Here is a 21,569-nt window from a genome sequence, read left to right on the forward strand (position 1 = left end):
CTTCCATTTAAATTAAGCTTATGTGCAACTGACTTTCTCTGGGTGGGGGCCATTCAGCCCAACCTGTATGTTAAAACACACCCTTTCCCTTTCCATTTACTAGAAAGCTCTACAGCAGGAAGTGAAAGGGTGACATGGAGCGTATGCTGTCATTGCTCTTATATTCCACCTTCCCTCAAGACAGTGTACATAGTTATCCCCATAACTTTTATCTTCACAACAGCCCTTTGAGGTGATTAGGCTAAGAGATACTGATTGACCCAAGGTCACCCACTGAGCTTCAAAGCTGACTACCTGGCTACCACAACATTGCTCTTCCCCAGTTGGGAATGGGGGGCGGGGGGGGGGGAGGTAAGTGCAGCAACAAGTCATCAGTGACTATGTGCTCTGCAAAACCACCCACCCCAAACCCACCTGCTTAAGGGGAGGAATCCCAACCTCCCTCCTCCTGCTGCTGCTGCTGCTGCTGCTGCTGCTGCCTTGCTTGTTCACAGACCCCTTTCTAATTGGGGCCAATTATACCTCGTCCCTCCATTAAGGGTTTGAGGTGACTTGCAAGAAAAGTTAAGATTAATGTGTAATTTTATACTGAAGGGTGTGAAGAACATATCCATACCTCACTAGTAAGCACAGAACTTGTATACAGAAGGTCCCATGTTAGAATGATCCAGTAAGAAAGATCATAGCAGGCAACATGGAAGAAGTTTCTCTGCCTGAGAAACTGAAGAGCCCCTGCGCATCCAAGTAGATTGAGGTACATAGGCGAATAGGCCGGAATTGAGTACAAGGCAGCTTCCCAAGACTGCAATCCTAAGCAGAATTACTCAGTAAATATACTGAGTTCAGTGAGATTTACTTCTGCGTAAACAAGTTTAGGATTGGCCCATATGGACTGAAAAGCAACGGCTTTTACATACTCAAATTCTAATCCAAGGAATGTTGCTCATGCAAAAATAAAAATGACTAGGAAGTATAATTTTAAAAATTTTGCAAAATGTCACATTTTGTAAAATAGCTAGGACGCTTTGTTTAATACAAGGATTAATGTGAAAGAAGCTAGAGATGAAAATGGCATAGAATGATGCTCTTTGAAGGCCCTGAATCACAAAAAAATGATGAAGATGACCCAATACTGCATGGATTAGCCATGAATTATTTTGAACTAGAATCATGGACAAGCACAAAGGGGAGGTAAAAATTAGCCATTACTCAGAAGATGATCTACAGATAAGGGGGGGGGAGAGTTAAAATGTAAAAAAATGTAAAGAAGGCTAGTACTGGAGTATTGTTACACCTTAAGCAACATTCTATTTATGTTTTTGGTGTATTGTACACTACAAGGCATTCACACAGTATAATCCGCAAGTGCTTGGGTGACAGTAGGGTTAAATCAGGCAGCTTCTATGTAAACCAGCATAAAACAACAACACATTAGATGTCAAAGGAAGTCTTTGTAGGCTTAAAATCATAACAAAGGGAGTTCTGTTAATAGACTTAACTTTATAAGAAACTACATTGTCAATAGTTTTAATTTTTATAATTCCACTAACTCCCATTGGAGGGGGAAAAAGAGCTACTACCAAATTTGTATAGAAATTATTATTTTTTTCTTTAACTCAGGGGATGGGGAGTTAAAACTAATTGTAAGGGGATGGGAAAAAGGAAAGTAAGAAAGAGCTATTCACAGAAATTCCTGAGATTCTTATGAACAGACTGTTTAAATGAAGAGCACTTTAATCAGTAGAGGAATCCTCACGTTCCTAATGTCTTGCTGTGCATTCTGCAGGTTAGAGTAGCAGCTGGTAGAGGTCATATATCTTTTGTGAGCATCCCAAAAAGGCTCACTGCCAGACTGTTAAATTATGAATAAGCAATGAACAAAAGAATGCAGATACGGTACTGACAAGATAATCCAAGCAAATTTATCTATGACAAATTTCACAGGATTAACAAATTACATTTACACAGAACAATAAAAATCTGCAAAAAAAAAGGAAAAAGAGAAGAAAAAAAGATGAGCCTACTTTCCCTTAACATCAGGAAAGAAAGAAAAAAATCCAAAAGTGATTTCACAGCAGGTATTTAAATTATAACATTACCTAAAAAAATAAAGACATGTGCAGCACATTCCTATGTATATTTACTTGGAAATAAGTCCAACTGTGTTTAATGGAACCTAGTATGGGGAAGCTATTTTTTCTCTTAAACAGATTGTAACTAATAAAGTGCACAGAATGCTTCAATGCTTCGTCAGATAAAGTTTATCTATCTATTATTTGTTTCATACTGTATAACACTTAAATTATTAGTGTTCCTCATAACTACAATTAAGTTAGAAGCGCCAACAGCATTGTATGGCAAAAAAGAGAAAAACCAGAACTGTTACTTTATTGTCTCTTATTTATTCTGTCAGTACAATCAACGTTAAACAGGAAAGCTTTAGCTATGACAAAATAAATTCCAGCTGCCTTTCCTAGAAGTAAAAAATAATAATACTTTTTTAAGGCTACCAAATACAGAATACAAATTAGAGAAGCATCTTAGTCATTTCAATTTCTTTTCATAGATTGCCACACTGGATTTGTTAAAAGTTACTGCAAACACTACTTGCAATGAATTGTTAACTGTTGCCTTGATCCTGAAAAGTTTGCCTTGCTGGAAACGGATGCAATAATGCAAGGATCAGCAATTACTAACTATCAGGTGTTCTGGGAAAGATGTTCACCCCACTTCAGTTGTAGATGTTTGCATGGTTGCTTATGACTGATTACACCAGATGTAGAGGCACATTCAGATGTGTATTCAGTTGAAAGTACTGAAGTGAAGACAAGACAACATCAGCATTTAGGTATGGATCTAGATAAATATCTAATTTATTACCATGATTCTTAATCTAAGAAACGATACAGTACAGTACAGATCTTCTAATCTTGAGCATGGGGAGGAATATATAATATAATACACACACAACATTGAACAATAAATTATCTTTCTAGTCCATAATTCTGTTGCAATCAATGGTCATGCATATCCTTCCAGGATATTAAGGCAACAGGAACTCTAATTGTACAGTATGACCATAGCAGCTAGAATACAAAGGTATACTCAGATTATGGTTGCAACTAGCTACAATTAAGCACCAAGAAGTCTTCATGTTAATTGGATTCCACCTTAACTGGTATCTTGTCTTTAAAACTTGTATACCATTATTCCATCATACAAATGCAGAATTCAAGCCAGAATATGACAACCTAGATTCTAAATAGATTAACCAATTCCTGCAACAGAGTTTGGGCACTGAAACCCACTGCAATTAGTGGACTTACATGAAGTTAGGTCTGTGTTTGATTTTGGCTATTATGTGGAAGTAATTTTCATTTATATCAATAGGACATACTTCTGTGGTCTGTGTGTATATATACAGTACAAAAGTAGTTTGATTCAGAAGGGGTGCTACATAAGGAGAGCCCCGCATAAAAGCAGTCTATGAAACTGGCACTTGTTATTTTGAGGGATGGTGAGCACACAGATCAAATATGGCTCCAATGCTCGGGGGCTGGCAAGGTGGAGCAATTCCAATTCCCCCACCACACAAAAAATTGGGAAGATCTGCTTTTAAACTCTGAGTATTCGACCAGAACAATTTTTAAGCGCCTGGGAAAAGCAAAGTTAAATCAGACAGCTTATGTTAGTGCTTAATTTTTTATCTCTAATGTGTCATTTATTTCTAGCGGGATTTCATCATAGATTGTTTTCTCTGCATTGTGCATATCACACAAACTCCCTGGCTCTAGTTCATACACAATGGGTTCACTGAAACCAACAGTTCTTACTTTAGTAATGACAAGCCCCACTGATTTCAAAATATCTGCTTTAAGTATAACTGAGTCTCGATCCAACGAAGTTTCTGCAATCTTGAATAGCATTTCCTTACAATAAATAACTGGTGCACTGAGTGCCATATGTACATCTGAACCCCCATGGAACTCAGACTACAGCAATCCACTTTAAATTACAGAATTTATCAACTATCCCCTCCCCTACTGATTTATATACTGGTATAAACTAAAACTATTTGCTTTTATTTCAAATATTTTCTCTTTACAAGAGTATACATGTTCTTGCCTATTCAGTTTTTAAAATAATATCTTTAAAATATATATTAATGTAAAAATCTACCGTATTTACTGAAGTCTAATGCGCCATCGAATCTAATGTGCACCTTAATTTTTGCAACATAATTTGGCCAAAAAAGGTGAGCATTAGATTCAAGTAAATACAGTAATAAAAATAATCCTCTTCCGCACAAGTAAATGTTGCTTACATAGCAAACATGTTTCTTACAAAGTAACCATGAAACATTATGGTTATTAAAGTGAACATCCAGTCAACTAAAATGCTTTTAATATAAACTTTGCATCTTCAAATAATAGCATTTGAATGCAATTATTTCATTTATGCTGCCAAAATGTAGGGTAGGAAACAAAGCGATTGGGTGTCATACCAGAAACATATTCTTTGTTAAATATTAAAGACAGTGGAAAAAATATGAATGAATGCAAATATATTGATATTCACATTATTTTGGCAGGTTTATGATCCTCTCTGTTTCCTACAAACAAAGCATTAATTCATTAATACCAGTTTTCAGAATCTCTTTGTGAACCTGTAGTTTATACAGAACTGAAGCATAGCAGCCAATTCTGTATCCAGTGATACTTTTCACAAATAGGATCAGCCACTTTGTGCCATTATGAAGGTTAAGGGATAAACAACACACTCTACAAAAGTCCTTTTTTTATCCCACAGCCAATATTGTAAACATTCAGTCGTTCAGCCCTTTCCACTGACCTCCACCTTGACCTATAAAGACTATTACCTACAAGTGGTTGAGTATTTTGTGTTTCTCTACAATGCTGCAAGCCTATTCTTTCCTTGGGGAAAAAAGACTTTTATTCCAAAACTTAGCAAATTATACAGTTATGTTGAAATGGCATTCAAACTTAAAAGGGTAATTCTACAACAAACTGTATCATTTAAGCTAGTGCACCAGAAACGTGAACTTTAATCCAAGTGAGATTCAAAAGCTTAAGCGGCATGAATAGACAAGGGTGTGAAATGAAGCAATGAAAACCTCTGGTTTATATAAAGTACAATGTCAATGTTGCGTTCTCGTTCTCAAGCATATATTAACCATTACCAGCAATTTGAATGACAAATCTATACTTTTCAATTTACACAAATGCACAATTCCACAAAAGCCACAATTTTATCAAGTTGGGGGAGCCTCCAATCCTCTGTTTAAGTCTTCCTTTCCTTGTTGAGAAACTGAACAGTGTTTATTAAGTTGTTGCAGCAGAATACAGGCTTCCCTGCACAAGCTAGTGTATCTGATGTGATTATTAGCTCTCCTGCTCTCAAGTAGAGGACCTAATATATCTCCAGATCCCTTGCCCAGCATTGCAGAATTAGCCACCGGTTGGAACATGACCAGAGAAGAGACTGTCTCTTCTCTAGATGAAAAACCTTGCAGGCCTCTATATAAAGCATTAATAAACTGACCGGTCTCTATAATCCTGCCAAGTGCTAAAGAGATTTTTTAAAAATAAAATAAACTTTAGGGCAGATTATTCACAATACATGAAATATATACTCTAAATAGTGGACAACAGTTTATTTTCTTCAGGATTTTGAAACTATAAAGGCAACCTAACCTTCTACTGATATGATTGTAATTTTCTTTTTTTTTCATGTATAGGGACCTACCAGCCCTACAAATAAGTTCACATAATCACTGATCTCCAAAAATATTAGTCACTTGCTATGGATACATATGCAGATTTTTAAAGCACCGGGGGAGGGGGGGTGTTAGGGAAACTCATTGGTTAAAAATACAGGTTACTAAAACCAAGCTGTTCCACAATTTACATTTTTTTTAATTGAAAAGAATCACAAAGATAGATGATAGATGGATGGTAGATAGATAGATGATAGATAGATAGATAGATAGATAGATAGATAGATAGATAGATAGATAGATAGATGATAGATAGATAGATGATAGACAGACAGACAGACAGACAGACATCAAGCCCAGCAATGCATATGAGTGTTTCACTTATCATTCCCCTTCACTGTTTCTAGCTGATTAAATATATATCATGGTTTTTTTCCCCAAATTTGCTCCTATTTACAGCAAAACTATTTGGGAATTTTCAGGTAAGTATCTACATCTCTCCTCTCATCCTTTAATTTGACAAGGTTTAATTGTGAGGTCTCAGTGTCCGAAAAGGGCATTCAAGCAAGAGATGGTTTCTGAGGAATAGCAATTTGAATTTTCCCATACCACAAAATAGTACAGTCTGACACAGCCCTCTAACACCATATAGAAACAATTAATTCATAAGGGAGCTGCTGCAAATGTGATCAGCTATTTTATTTATTAAAATATATATGAATTGCTTTTTTGCCCACAAGGCCCTCTTAAGTGAAATACAAGATAACAAAATATAAGGCAGCAATTTAAATTTAACAAACCATTATTAAAACAAAAGCAGAAAGCAGAAATTAAAACCCATCAAAAGCCATGTAAAACAATTTTTAGCTGGGGCCAGCATGACCTTCCTACGGTGGAAGTTCCACAACATGGGTGCTACCACAAAAAAGGCCCTACCTAGTCTCTAGTGGGAAATACAGTAAGGTTTCTGATAAAGATCAAAAACACTGATTAGACTCACATGAGAGGAGGGACTTCAGACATCCTTCTCTCATAATGTTTAGAGCTTTGTTCAAATGGGCACAATTCAGATAACATTAGGGTGGCACCATGGTAAACCTCTCGGTGCCATGCACTTTATTTTCATAAAAGCCAACAAATGGGAAAAAGCAGAAGGTAAGTATTTTATTTATGTTGAATAAGCGTGGACCCAGTCTGTGTGCTATATATTTTTGTTGAAACCTCAATTTGATTACGGTGAAGTTCACCTTCTGCATAAATGTATGCATGCCTGTAGCCAATATATATATTTCCCTAGCCCTGGGTGCATATGAACTGGGTATTATGATATTCATACACAATGCATACAACTACATTTTGGGTTGGGAGGATAAAATGAGACTGTGGTGATGCTACCTTGAGCACCCTAGGAGAAAAGGCAGGATTTACATATGATTTGCTGTATTTTGATTTATTTAGTCTCAGATTTGTATACTATATTACTGAAGAAATGTATATTAAATCTAGAGGGTGGGAAATGTAAATAGTAGGTCACATGGTAACAAAATGCAAAAAATATAGTGTGTTAAAAGTTTAATTGTATATAAAATAAACACAGGGACTTCACAGCAGCTGTAATTGATAACACAACACAAACATCCTAGCTAAGTGAATGAACACCAGCAGTTGGATAAAAGCCCAGTATCTCAATTCAATCCAGAGGTGATATAACTGAACTTCTTGCTAAGTTGTAATTCAGCAATTTCACACAGTAATACCTCTTCAAGGTTTCGTTCTTCAAGAACAACCACTTTAAGATCAGCAATTACAGGTCCTGGGAAATGTTCCCCTGCTGGGGGTTTCAGTTGAATCCAAACAGTACCAGGTCTAATTGTTTTCTGTTGAAGAGGCATAGCAGTGAAGAGAGAAAATGGTACAAGTAGATTCTCCAGTCCTATGTCATGTCACTAACTGGGGACAATTAGTACTCCATCTTCCTACAAGGAATATTAACTTTCCAGTAAGCATCCATTAAATTTGATCAAAATATCCCTCATCTTGGCTAGTATCTTAACTTCTCTCCCTCACGACCAGGTACTTTCTCATTTAACCAAATCAATTAATTTTCTGTATATTTATTTCAGTTTGATTTATAATGATTTGTAATGATTTTCAGCCCTAAAATGTGCCCCCAAAACTGTTTACATAAGAAAGCAAAACCATGCAATTCACCGTTATTCAACAACGAAACCTTCTAATCAAAACAGAGTTAAAACCTTCCATCATATATTTAAAAACCACATAAAACCTAGTCTTCATGTTATTAGTGGCTGCCAGATTAGTTATTGCCCATTATTGCAAGTCTCCTGACACTTTACCATTTGAGGCATGGCTCTCCAATGTCTGGAGCATCACTTTGTTGGAACGCTTGACCAGACACAGTGGTCTGGGGAGAGGCTAAATCTGACAATTTTGATGCAGATTGGTTTCCCTTCCTTGAATATATTAACAGGGAGGGATCTTCCCATAGCCCTTTGGCTTCTCATTCTTCATTAAGGTTGGGCTATTTAAATAGCATCTGATATTCAGTGAAGTATGATTGCAATCTGGTATACCGGTTTGCTATTGTTATTTCAGTCTGCAACACTTTATTACTTTGTTATTGGCTGCTTGCTTTTTTCTGTGTCTGCATGTTTTGTATGTCACAAAAATTCAATGAAAAGTTGGAATGCATATATTAAAAACCTGTAAAATCCACATGGAAAAAGAACACTTCTGCTGCCTACCTAAGTGTCATCAGGGACAGAACTAGTCTCACCTTTGGGGGTGGGAAGAATTCCACAATCAGAGAGCTGCCCCCAAACCCACCTTGCATATCCATAGTTGGTGAGACTGATAAAGTGCAGTTTCCATTCAAACGCACATTTTGGCGCCAAGGCCAATGAGGCTGAAAGGGGAGCTGCTGGGTGTCCCACCCATGGTTGCAGGGGGGAAGAAAATGGCGCTTTGGACCAAGCCATGGCTGTGCTATTTAATAAACGCCACTTCCTAGAGCCCCAGGTAAGCGTAGATTATTTTCTGCCCTGTGCAGACAGAATTCAGTTGATCCAGACCACAAGCAGGCCTCTTCTGTGTAATACTGTAATGTGCCCTAAACAGGAATGTGAGAATTCTGTTTTTAATGACTGTTACTTTGTGAATAATTTACTCCTGTATTTGTTTTAATCACTGATGTAACTGCATTGCTTATCTTTTGTTATACATTGCCCTGGACTCTGTTCAAGGGAGGATGAGTCAAAAACAAAATAAATGATGATGATGATGATGATGATGATGATGATGATGATAATATTATGATAACAACAAAACAAACTTAAATCATTCTTTCTATTAAAAAAAAAGGTGAAGAATCCTGAAGTAGCTCCTCTGGGTACCTCTGATCATCGGTTAGATCAAGTAAAATAAGGAATTTATTCACACAGTATCATAAAAGTTTTGCTCTATGCAAAAATGGAACAAATGTGAACTTTCATAAGAAAATTAAATCTCTTCCTTTAAATGAACCAGCACTCCATCTTTTTTTAAAAGTTCCATTACAAATTTGAGAGTTTAAATGCATACACAATGGCTGCAGCAAACAAGAATTTTGAAATCAACCTTGTGAAAGAAGTAAAATATAGGAAGCTAAAGAACAAAAATGTGATATATGTAAACAGTTTATTCCTACCAAACGTGTGCACTCAATTAATTCTGGCTTTTCTTTAACGACAACAGAGCTTAAATGTATAGTCCCAGCGAGAGGGCCTATATTTTTCATGTTTAAAAGAAGACGCTATTCCCAATATAGTGTATATCTCAGTGTAATACACAACCATATCATACTGTAAATTATTAATGAATACTTTCACTCAAAGTCCTGTTAAAATAAAGGGCACAGGAGAACTATTCATTCAAAAGCACTTTATATATTGTGAAACTACTGATCATACTGGTCACAAAACAATGTTGCAGTCACATCTGATACAGCAGCTTTCATATCCATACGGTGTTATCCTCCTGCAAATTTATATGGTATTACAACAAATTATGATTACCCTATCAAGGTCTCTAGGCATCAATAGTTCAAGCATCTCATTCTAACTATAAGCAATCTATATCAAAGCAAAAGGTGTTACAAAATATCCTATTCTATTCAGGTTGAACAACATAGAAACATTTCATTTTAATTATCAGTTTTAAGCCCTTATCAACTATAAAGTATCCAGCTGTATTTTGCAAATACTTAAGAAAAGTACTGATGAGAGCTACTGAATTTGTTGCTATTTAGTTCCAAGGGAATGGGTTATAAGACAGCAACCTGTGGTATAATATTCAGATTGATTGACCATAGGCGAAAGTCTCATGTGTTATCATACATGCAAAATATTCCACTAGAGCACCTCATGCTTATCCCCTCCTCTACACTTGAAATTAGATGGATATAATCAAAACGGCTCCTAACCAACACTAACATCAAAAAACTTTACATTATGCAATGGACAATTTTCTTCTATCAATGTTGGCTAAAACGAAGTCTAAACGTTAACTAACAGGTGAAAAGTAATTTCTAATTATTGTGCATCTAGCAGTTCAAAGTCTACTAATAAAATGGCTCCATCACATACAGAATTTTACCAAAATTACTGTGAAGGATATGAAATTCCAGGGCAAATTAAAATATTTCAGGATATAGACTTTCCTACATGCAAACTACCAGTTTTAAAAACTACATAGGGCATAATAGCTTTACAATTGTACTTTTCTAATAAAACATTGATAGTATTTTTATTTGCTTAACAAAATGTATATATAGCTCAATTGCAGCAAAACCTCTAAGCATTTTATAAAACAATAGGTTACACTTAAAGCAGATGGATGGAAGCAGTGGCAAAACGATATTCCAGCAATGCCTATGTTTGAAGTGGCTCTGCTTTATAATTTAATAATGAAGCAGAACACCAAATTCTTAAAAGGCAAAAGTATTATTATAGCAACCTAGCAAGAAACTTCAAAGGAAGTTTAACTTGCTCACCATCTCACACCATGATGCCATGAAATAGCTTAGGATCTAGCATGCAACTTGCCCATAGGGAATTTTTATTCCCAGGTGGGATGCTAACTACTATATTCCAATATGTCCTGAAATTTCTGTATCAAGATTTAAAAACAACAACCACATGCTATATAGCTGTAACTTTTTTTGTTACAGAACCTTGGGATATGAAAAATAAAGACAAAAACCTGTATGATTAAACCTCATTAGCTGCTAAAATCACATACTATATGTTGATCAATGCTCATACAAATAGTATGTGAACCCAAGTATGAATGCAGTAAACAAAATATATAGGCAGCATGTTTCAAAATGTGCAACTGCTAATCCATAAATCAGGAATCAGAGATATTGTGGCAATGTGGGAGGTTCTATTTAATAAAGGTCATTATAACTCCTAGCTCTAGAGCTATAAGATCTAATATCCTCTCTGGTACCTCTATGATATGCCCATGCATTACTGTTCTTGTTGACAGTCTGTTGCCTTGGAAATATTTCATTATTTCAGTTTTTCCATTTGTAGACCCTTGGCCTTGTGATATGAAGGCCACCCTATTTCATATTTTCGATTATCATTTAAGCAATCTTCTGGAGCTATTTATATAAAAGCAAGTGTTAGACAATGCATATCATCATTTATCACTGCTGTGTTTAAGCATATACTCTAGCAAGAAATATAAAAAATGAAGGGAGCTTTTTTTTGTCTTTACTTTACAGCATAACACAGTGATATGCTTTACAAATCACTGTTGGCATATCACATGCATTAGAATTGTGTGAATTTAACATCCTTGGATATTTCCACAGAGCTGAATAATCCTAGGTTCTTTTGAACCATTTTCTGCCTATAAGACTGTAGAAGTAAATGCAACAAGTTCAATAACTTTTTCTCAAATAATGACCAGAAAATGTTGGAAATTATCCATGGTTGCTAAATAACAAAGAATTCTAGTCTTTGTTTTTTAAAAAAAAATCTGTAGCTCACCAATTATAATATCCTGATATTTGTGAATATTGGACTTTTGCATAATGAATTCATTTTTAATATATTAGCAGCAGAGTCCTAACCACACTTATGAGTAAACCCTACTGATTGTCAAGGGACTTACTTCCAAGCAAGTGTGCATTAAACTGAGGCTTACCCTACAGTTCTGTACACAGAGACCTCCTTATTTCAGTGGCGTGAGTAGCCCAATTCTATTTGTGTAAGTAGCACTATCTCCAGTGGAGCTTCCAGTTAAGCGTGGATTGATAAAACTGCAGCAGCGATGTATATAACAATGTGCAGGATGAGGCCGTACAGTTTCAGAGAAACTGGACTTAAGCTTCTGAATGCAAAACCCAAGTAAAGTATGGACTGTGTACTAAGAAAATACTATGCATTTGCTTAATTAAAAACAAATGCATTTTTAACTCATCTTACATTAAGAGCCAATAGCCTGACATATCATATCTTAAGCAGAGCCTCTCCCCCCCACTGCAAAGAAACAACTCAGGTTCCCTTAAATCCTAAAATAGCTGGAACGCTGTACACAGTGACAACAAGTTAAGCCTTAAGGCATAAAACAATGTTGTGGACACTAGGCCACGCTTTGGGTTACTGGCGTTTCATGCATGTAGGCTACTTCCCTTGCTGAAATTATTACTCCTCCCACTCCCTACAGGATATAACTACTCTGATCCAACCTTTAAGATGACAGCATCAGAGCTGAACAAGAATATGCTATTAAAGGGCATTAAATTAAATACAGTATATCCTCCTACAACTTCAATCAGAATTTCAGACCAAGTGTTATTTAGTACAGCTCTCAAGTGGAGCAGAATAACAAATCGCACACTTTGATTTACCTTCTCCGAATGCCAAATGGAGACAGGTGATAAAGAAAGCACTCATGCACAGGCTATGAAGTTTCCCCTAGAAATTAATTCTATCTTCAAGATTCCTATCTTGAAAAAAATCCCAAAATGGCACACAAATATGCCTCTGCTGGAGAGATTACTGAAGCTGTCCCGGCAAATACACTTCTTACTAATATAGTACTAGGCTCATAAAGGGGGGGGGGAGGGAACAGGACTCTCTGGTGAGGGGGGGTGCTTGAAAGGATGACAGCATATATTGGTATTTATGTGTTGGCTTTCCTCCCCTCTCAAATGTACAACTCTATGTGCAGGAAACCAGCATGCTGCTAAAGACATTATTAGTAATACACAAATGCTTTTACAGTCACTGGAGGGAAAACACAGAATTTTCATAGCTAAAGAGAAGTAAAGGGACGTTAAACCTCTGATTTCCATAAATTTCAACAAGATGATGTATTTCCATCATGAGCATATACAAATATAGCTTGAGGTACAAGATGCAACAGCTTATACTATAAACAAAGCACTAAGTACAGAATGAACAAAAGCAGAATGTTTGTATTTAAACCTATTTAGAAAATAATATGAAATCGGCTCAATTCCAAGCACTAGCTCAGCTGATACAGATGGCACCCTCAAATACCCATTTTAATCCAAGGAGCGGACATATTTACATTTATACTCTCCCGATCAGTACACATTTTTAAAGCCAAATGGTACATTGTATCAGCATAAAGCAACAACTACAATTCTTCACATTCTCACCTGATCAATCATTATGCACCCCATAATATCTTTAGACATTTTTAAAAGCAACTCAGGGGGCGGTTTTCATTTTATATCTCAAATGGGAACCTTCCTCAGCAAACAGAACTGGAAAATCAAAGGGAGCAAAAGAGGAAACCAATATGTATTATGGTCTCCATTTGGTCATATAGGACTCAAACAATGCTCTGCAGATTTTTCAAAGCATTTTGCAGTAACATCAGGTGAACTTGTAAACTTTGCAATATGTTGCTTAGTGGAGGAGGTACCCTGGAAGCTGTCCTTCCTTGTAGTGCAGTGGTGGGTGCTATCATTCCACAACTATTCTGCTCTGAGTAACCAAGCCTCTCAGTACCCATGGCAACCTCTATGCCATTCCCAATTGTCCTCTCTGGATTCCTCACATCAGCACCCCTCCACTTTCCCTTGTGCAGGAATTGTTCTGCATAAAGAGAAGTGATGAGTCTCAACCCTGCCTGGAATTCACACCTTATGCTCCAGGAGCCCTGTCCCTGTTTCTAGGAAGACTGGTTGTTCTTACCCAAAACGTGCTCTGCACATGCTCAGAAACAACAGACTCAAGGCTAAAACTTTATGAGCTCGGACAAAACCTATCAGCATGCTCTTGCAGAAAGGTCATGGGTGGCTTGCCCTGAAAGCTCACCTGCTTTCAAAGGTATTTCATACATCAATTAGCCCACTCATTCCTTGTTTCCAGTGGCTCGGCCACACGTACCCATTGCTTTCCAAACGGGGCTGCCCCATGTGCCCATTAATTTTCAATGGGCCGGGAATTCCCTTGTCCATCGAGAGGGAGCCCTTTTCTAAAGACACACTTTACTTGGAGACTCGGATGACAGCTGCGCAGACATGTCACCGACAATACGCGGAGCCGACCAGCAGCAACGGCAGTAAAAGTATATGGGAAGAAGCGGGAAAGGGGGGAAGAGAGCGCGCGACGCAAACAGGAGTGTGGAGACTTGCAAAGGCGAGCCCACTTCTAGCCTCGGCCGCCACAGCAAACTCTGCCAGAGCATCTCCCCTGACCGCGCATTAGAGCAAACAAGTTCGACAGACTAAACGCCAACCTCGGGCTTGGTTCCCCGCCCCCCCCCAAAAAAAAAACCGCGGGAGGAGAAGGGCTAAGCGGAATTGTCGCCAGGCGCCTCCGACTAAAGTTGCCCCAGCAGTTGCGAAGAAGAGCCCGGCCAGTTCCGTTTCGGCCTAGCCGCACCAGCCCAGCCGGCCCTTCGACGAGGCAACGCTGGGCCTGGCGAAAGATCCCCGCCTCTCCCCCTTCCGCCCCGCCGCCGCCTCCTCCTCCTCGCCGAGACCATCCAGCCGAAAAGTTGCCTCCCGGGAATTCCGCCTCCCTCCCCCTTCCTTCTCCCTCCCGCCAAACACCGACTCCTGCAATGTGCAGGATCGCTGCTGCTGCTGACAGACTAGCCAAGTGTGCTGCTGCTGTGTCTGTGTGAGCAGCAGCAGCAGCAGCAGACAAATATGCATGCACCAAGAGGAACTCCCGAGCAGCGCGAGCGGGGCTTTGCAGGCTGAGGAGAGTCGCCGCCGCCGCCGCCGCCTGCCTGCCTCTCCTCTCCTCCTCCTCCTCCTCCACCGCCAACCCCCTCCCTCCGCTTCTCCTTTTCCCGGGCATGGAAGCCGACCAAACCAGACCCGAGGCTGCAAGCGGCGGCGGCGGCGCCCCAGACGCAGGCAGGCGCTGCCGCCTCAGGTTCAATACAGAGAAAGTGTTACCGTTCTCGCCTGGAAGGATCCTGCTGAAAGCTTGGCTTGGTGGGCGCCATCTTCCTGGGCTTTTTTTTTTCCTTTCCTTTCCCCCTCTCTCCCCTTTCCTCTCTCTCTCCCTTACTTTTCCCCCTCCTGGTGTGTGGTGTTGTGTCTAGCAGGAGCGGCGGCGGCGGCGGCGGCAATGGCCCTGCTCAGGCAGGCAGGCTGAGGAAAAGTACGGAGGCCAATGCATTGCGGGCTCCCGCTCCCCGGCGCAGCGGTCCTGGCGCAGGTTGTTGCTTCGCTGCTCGGCTCGCTCGCTAGCGCCGCTGGGGCCCGGGCCGCCGCCGTCCAGAAGCCGACGAGCCTCCGAGAGAGCCCAGGCTCCGCCGCCTCCGAAGGCATGTCAGGCGCGGCGACGAGCGGCCGGCCGCGGCGGGCGGAGAAAGGCGCGCAGCCCCGGCGGGCACCCCGGCCGCTGGCATCGCCCGGCAGGTGTGGGAGAGAGAGAGAGAGAGCCCGCGGGACCGGCTCAAGCGCGGGGCCAGGCCATGGCCGGGGGAGGGGGGCGGGAAAGTGAGAAGTCAGGGCTCCCCGCGCTTGGCCGCTGTGAAAGTATTTCTGGGCATTTTCCAGCTGCTGCTCCGCCGGCTCCGACCGCTCTGACTCCTTGCGTGCAAAGGGACGCGAGAGCCTCCGCTGCCGGCGCAACAACGCCACTCAGTTGCAGTTTCGCAGACTTTCCTTCTCTGGAGCAGCGCAGGCGGCGGCGGCAGCAGGAGAGGGAGACAGAGAGGGAGGCTGGAGAGCCGCAGACAGGCACTCGCTTGGCGGTTGGGGACGGATTCTGGCAACAGGCTGCGCGCATTCGCGGAATGGCAGGGTCAAAAGAAGGGATGGGAAGAGTGTACTTTGCATGGTACATAGTGCACACGTTGTATCTCTGTGTGTGCAGTACTTACATGCATATGTATGCACATGCAGAGGGGGGTGTTATTAGTGTGCACAGATCTGGGTGCCTATGCGTCTATTAGCATACGTGCGTGTCTTTATGTACACAGCATGTGCGCGTGTGTGTGCACGGAGGATGGAATGACATCTTTCAGCTACGCAGGCTGGCTGCACATGCGTCTGACTTGTCCTCCGTCCAACTACCGTAATACTACGGAGCGGACGCGAGACTGCGCGGAAATGGGTGCAAAAGCAATCCATCGCGAGGTACAGTTTACCGTATTTCTCGTGGCACAGCGATCGCCCGGCCTCCTAGGGAAAGTTCACACTCTGTGCTTAATACGGACTGCTATTGTGTCAGTTTATAAACTTGAAAAGGAAATGTGTGAAATAAAGGGTGGGAGTGAGCATAGTTGAGGAAATGGTGTGGTTATTTTTAATTTTTTAAAAAAGTTAAGAGCTCGAGGGAGGGGGGAACTGGTCGAATGTATTTTCCGAATGTCAGCTGAAAAGCAGTTCCATGTCAGTAATGTGTTAAGCACCCTGCTTTTGTTCCTGGAGTAACAAAAAGTTAAGTTTTCAAGCAAAAGCAGGGCAATCAGACCATTTAAAATCTAAGGTGTTCCAGCTGGATTTTGAAGGCAATTAAAAGGAATGCAACTAATCCACACATGCGTAGGTAAGAGGATGGCTGCATAAGGAGTTTGCAAAGTGCTGGAAAGTTTGGCTGCAGGGCGCAGTCAGTGACCCCAAAAATATGATCTCTGCCACAGGAGGCAGCGAGTTTGACCTGCCTGACGTCCCTCAGGACTCAGAGAAGCAGATACAACCAGCCTGAGTAGCTTGCATCCTGGAACTCTACAAACTGCTTCTGTCTCTCTCCCCGAAACACTATTCATTCACCTTCTTCTGATTCAAACCCATCAGAAGGAGTCCTTCTTTTGCATTACGGCACACAAAAATCATTAGAGATAAACAGTTGTAAGGAAGTACATCTGCGTAGAAAGGGACCTGCTAATTATTTTGTCACAGAATATAAATGCTGTTGCTATAAACTCAGGTTTGGAGGATTCTGGTCTTACAGGATTCCATGGAGGCATTCTGAACATCCTTTAACTTCCCCTATCCTACTAAAAAGCAATAAAGTTAACAGGTGTCATTTGGGTTTTGTAATGAGTGTGGAAGAAGTAGCATTACCCTCCTGCCTTATTGGAACAATTTCACAGAATCACATGGAAGAGTATTTTTAATAGCTCAAATGAAAGAATACAACTTGCTTTTCATCTGCATGTGCAGAGTTAATATTCTGAACTTTTTAAGGGTTTTATTTTACTGTGCATTTTGAAAGGGAAGAATCTTGGAATATAAATTTGAATTGCAAAAGAATGAACCTATACTAACTAAATTAAGCTCTTGGAAGTAGGTCCCACAGAGTATAATAGGACTAATTCCCATTAAAGTGTGCATAGGACTGCAGCCTTACAGTGAAGTCCTCATCATGTCTACTCAGAAGTAAATCCTTATAAATTCAATGAGGCTTACTCCCAGGTAAATAGGCATTAGCTGGGATAAATAGCTGCAGGTTAGAGGTAACTATATCCCTTTAACTCCTTACAGCTTAGGCAAATTTACATTTAAATACTAAAAAATGATATGGTGCATATATTCTTTCCAATGCATAATAATTTCTCAGGAAGTATCTTGCACTTGTGTAAAAATTAATCTGCTATTTCTGACCCCTGACTTCCCCCTTCAGAGGCAAAACTATTTTGATTCTTACACTGTGCTTCCTATTTAAAGAGGTTTCCTCTGTAATTTTAAGAATTCTCCAAGTGACAAAAAATTGTAATTCGGAAACCAAGGAAGGCTAGAGCTACACCAACTTTTATCTATCTTTTATATCTGTCACGCAGCACTTACTTTATATAAAGAATTCCTGTGTTTGCTTTAAGCAAAACAACACTGATTTTGAATTTCAAACATTCACAGGCTCTGAGCATGCTTTAGCATCTCTTGAGATGACTTCAAGAATCTCAAGAGTTTATCCTAAATGTGCAGAAGTATCAGCAGCATGCAGTTTACTAAAAGCAAACTGTTCCCAAACTTAGCCCTAACAGCTGTCTGTCTCAATAATGATGGACAGAGTGGGGTCATAGTCTAGTCCTTAATGGTTGAAATATAAACATTGGTGGTTCTAAAGAGTTCCCAAACCAGTGAACTTCAAAATTAAAGTTTAAAGTATGAGTTGTTTATGTTTGCACACATCCTTGAGCTTCTCATCTAATATTTCATTTATTGTGACACTTAACAGTTGGAGCAACTTAGAAGGCACCAAAAAGAATAAAATAATGTTGCAGGGTGCAGTCTAAAATTAGTCTCTTGCTCCCTTTTTATCATTGCATCTTTGCTGTGATCTTCTAGTGACAAAGAAAAGCAAACAAAAGCATTATTGTTTATTAGGAAAAAAGGACTGGAATGCCATTTAATTATAGGTCCTGTTGACATTACCACCTGTCTGTGAATGGTTGAGGGAGAGTGAAAAGGTGAGCAAGGTCCTTAAACTTCACTATGACTTATTGCCTAAGCCAACTTGGTTATGTTTCCTTCCTAAAGGAGCTGTCTGTGAACCTCGGAAATTTGCATTAGAATGCATTTCAGTTGAATACTCCACAGTGCTGAGCCCGCTTAGGGTTTCCTGATAGATTTTCCCCTAGTAACAGGTGACATGCTAATACTGTTGTAATAAAAGTGTGGAATTGCAAAGGGTGAAACGCCAAGTGAAAACTCTATCTTGTTCAATTGAAAACAAATTATCAATCACCGTAGGGTGATCAATTATACCTCTTGGCTGCCATGCTGTGGGGTTTGCACAAGGCATTGACATTGAGAAATCCCTACTTGAGGAAGGAGGCTAAGCAGACAGGATCCCAAACTTTGCAGCAGGAGTGGGAGAAAGATCCTCAGCCCTTGAGCTGCCATGAATCTCACTTTCCCCCTTTTTTGTTATTGTTGCTTTCGAAGCTCCAGGAACATTTCTGGGCACCGCTTTTAAAAGATCCTTTTTTGTTTTAAGTGTCTGGGTAGCCCCCTCAAAAAGAAAAAGCAAGCAAGACGTGATTTCTTAAAATTTAAAAACAAACGAGCACAGAAAGACAAGACACGCACAAAAACAAGTGAGGAAGCCTAATCCACACGCACACTTTGGGGGTTGTGTGTACTTACCGTTGTTGGTAGGAAGTGATGCCCTGGACGTTTTGCGGGTTCCCGTTGGCTGCGGAACTGGCTCTCCCCATGCCCGGACCGGCCGGCACTCCTCCCGCCGCCCCGCCGGCCGCAGCTGCAGTCACCTGCACGCTGAAATCCGGGAAGATCCGGATCATCCCCGCGGCTCAGCACCCAGCGAGTGTCGGCGAAGAGGTACAGCAGCTCCTCTCCCTCCGGCGGCTGCAGCAGCAGAGCCAAGCACACTGCAATCCCATTAGTGAGCGGCGGCCACTGGGAGGGAGGCACGGCGCTTTGATCTGAGCGGCTGGGCTGAGATTGAGTTGAGGCGGGCGGGGGGGGGCTGGGAGTGAAGAGCGGGGTGGGGGGGGAGAGAAGGAGAGGGAAGGTATTTTCACCAATCTGCAAACATGCAACGTGTCAGGATTCGGCGGGAAGGGAAGGCTGCAAAAATTTAAAAATGGGGGGATCAAAGAAGGGAAATCTCTACAGTCCAGGAACAAGGAATCCGAGCGGAGAAGGGACAGCGCAGAGAGAGAGGAGGGGGCGCGCGATTACTTTCGCGTGGCCGTGAAAATGATGGGCAGCAAATATTGCCTCCCGCCCCCCTCCTCCTCTCTTCCTCCTCCTCCGCCCCCCAAACGCAAAAGTCTTGGAGGGTTTCCTCTGTTGCTCAAGAACGACGCTGACCGCGGAGCGATGGGCCAGAACCGACAGGGCTGGGGCGGGGGAGAGAAAGAAGTGGCGGCGAGGGGAAGAGCCCCCTCTCCAAAAAAAAGAAAAGACGAGTGGCGGAGGAAGCAGCCTGCCGTTAGCTCAAGTTCTTGGGAACTAGCGTTGCCTTCCCCCTCCCTCTCTCCTCTTCTTCTCCTCCTCCTCTCCCGCCCCCCCCCCGGCCGCCTTCTGTCTTTGCTCTCTATGAAGGGCTGATTTGCACCCAGGAGAAAACGCGCGGCTTTTGTGCAACGGCAGAGTTGCTTCTCTATTATAGGGAAGTGACTCTCCTGCCCTCCTAGTGTGCGCCACTGTTATTGCTACTCAAACTTGGGAAGGTGGGGTGGGGGTGCGCGCCCGCGCGCGCGCGCCTGCCTGCCTCTCGCCTAGCTGCCTGCTGGACGCACCGGTCCGCGTTGTCGCTTCTGCCAACATATCAATTATACCGCGCGGCGCGGCGCAGCGCAAAGAAAGGCCTCGCCAAACGCAAGGAGCGCGGTGACGAGCGAGGCAGCTCGCTGCTTGGGCTGCCTGCAGACAGAGCGAGGCAGAGCCCTCCGCCGTCCCCTTAACCCGGGCCGATCCACACCAGCCGCTCGACACGGGCACTTCTCTGCACGCCGGGCAGCCTCAGTGACTCACGTAGCCATCCTACACCGGGACAAAGAAAAGTTCCGCGTTTTTGGAGTTTGGGGCTTCGAAGGGATCCGGCCGCTCCTTGGCGACGGAGTGCGAGGGCAAAGTCAAATTCCTCTTCCCGCCCCCTGAAAGCTTGTTCTGGTTTGTCGCTTTGCAGACAAAAACTCACACCGCAAATCGTAGCGGGCCGGGGGGGGGATGCCTGAATGGCGGGTTGCCCTGCCGGCGCCGCGCGCGGAGCTTTCGCAAAGGCGCTTTAGGGGGCAGCACCTCTGGAATGCGCCGCGCTCGCAGCCCCACGCTTCGTGCCTTTCCCACTCTGCCCTTCGCGGGGAGCCGAGGGATGTCAAAGGGAGAAAGGTCCTCCTCGCCAAGCTGCGGAGAGACTCCCCTGGCGTTGACCAGAAGCACTGCAGTCCCGGGTCTTTCTCCGAGCCCCTTCCGTTTTCTTCCTTCCTTCTCCGCGCTTGCACTTTGCTTAGCCCATTCAGCCCATCCGTGCAATTGTGCCAAAGCATTTGCCCGGAGAAGGAAGACTATCCACACGGACGGTCATTTGGGGAAGTCTTGTTTCACCCAAGCAGGCGGGATTTGATTTATTTTTATTGTCTGCATGCACAATCTGTGGCTCCTGGCCGGTCAGTCTGTGCGTATCGCTGGAGTACTGTACAGTTGTATGGTTTATTCGCCCACGCAAAGCTTGTGGTAGCTAATTGCCAAATGTGTACCTGCTGTTTCCAGGAGAGGAGATCACAACTTGTGTGCTCCTCGCCTACCCAGTCCTCCTGCTGTGAGCTAAGCCATGGTTTGGTTTAGCATGTGGTCTGAATTTTGGCACTTGGTTTAGATAAACCATCTTTACAACCAAGAACAAACTTT

The 21,569-nt window shown here is 42.0% G+C and overlaps 1 protein-coding gene across 11 annotated transcripts in view; it reads right to left on the reverse strand.

Annotated features, from left to right (window-relative positions):
- NPAS3 (neuronal PAS domain protein 3) overlaps positions 1-19,659 on the reverse strand; it is a 636,914-nt gene extending 617,255 nt beyond the window's left edge. For 4 of the 11 annotated variants that reach the window (XM_081888850.1, XM_081888857.1, XM_081888856.1 and 1 more), the window contains exon 1: positions 15,192-15,572. Coding sequence is in view for 7 of the 11 variants with exons in the window: in XM_081888857.1 (XP_081744983.1) it covers positions 15,192-15,241 (50 nt within the window). In the remaining 4 variants the exon portion in view is untranslated. Of the gene's footprint in view, positions 1-15,191; positions 15,574-19,337 lie in introns of those variants that run through there. The other 7 variants (XM_081888853.1, XM_081888852.1, XM_081888849.1 and 4 more) reach the window with 4 other exon arrangements.
- Positions 19,660-21,569: the final 1,910 nt, after the last annotated feature.

Source organism: Podarcis melisellensis, assembly GCF_964234715.1.
Source record: "Podarcis melisellensis genome assembly, chromosome: 1".
Lineage (NCBI taxonomy): Eukaryota > Metazoa > Chordata > Lepidosauria > Squamata > Lacertidae > Podarcis > Podarcis melisellensis.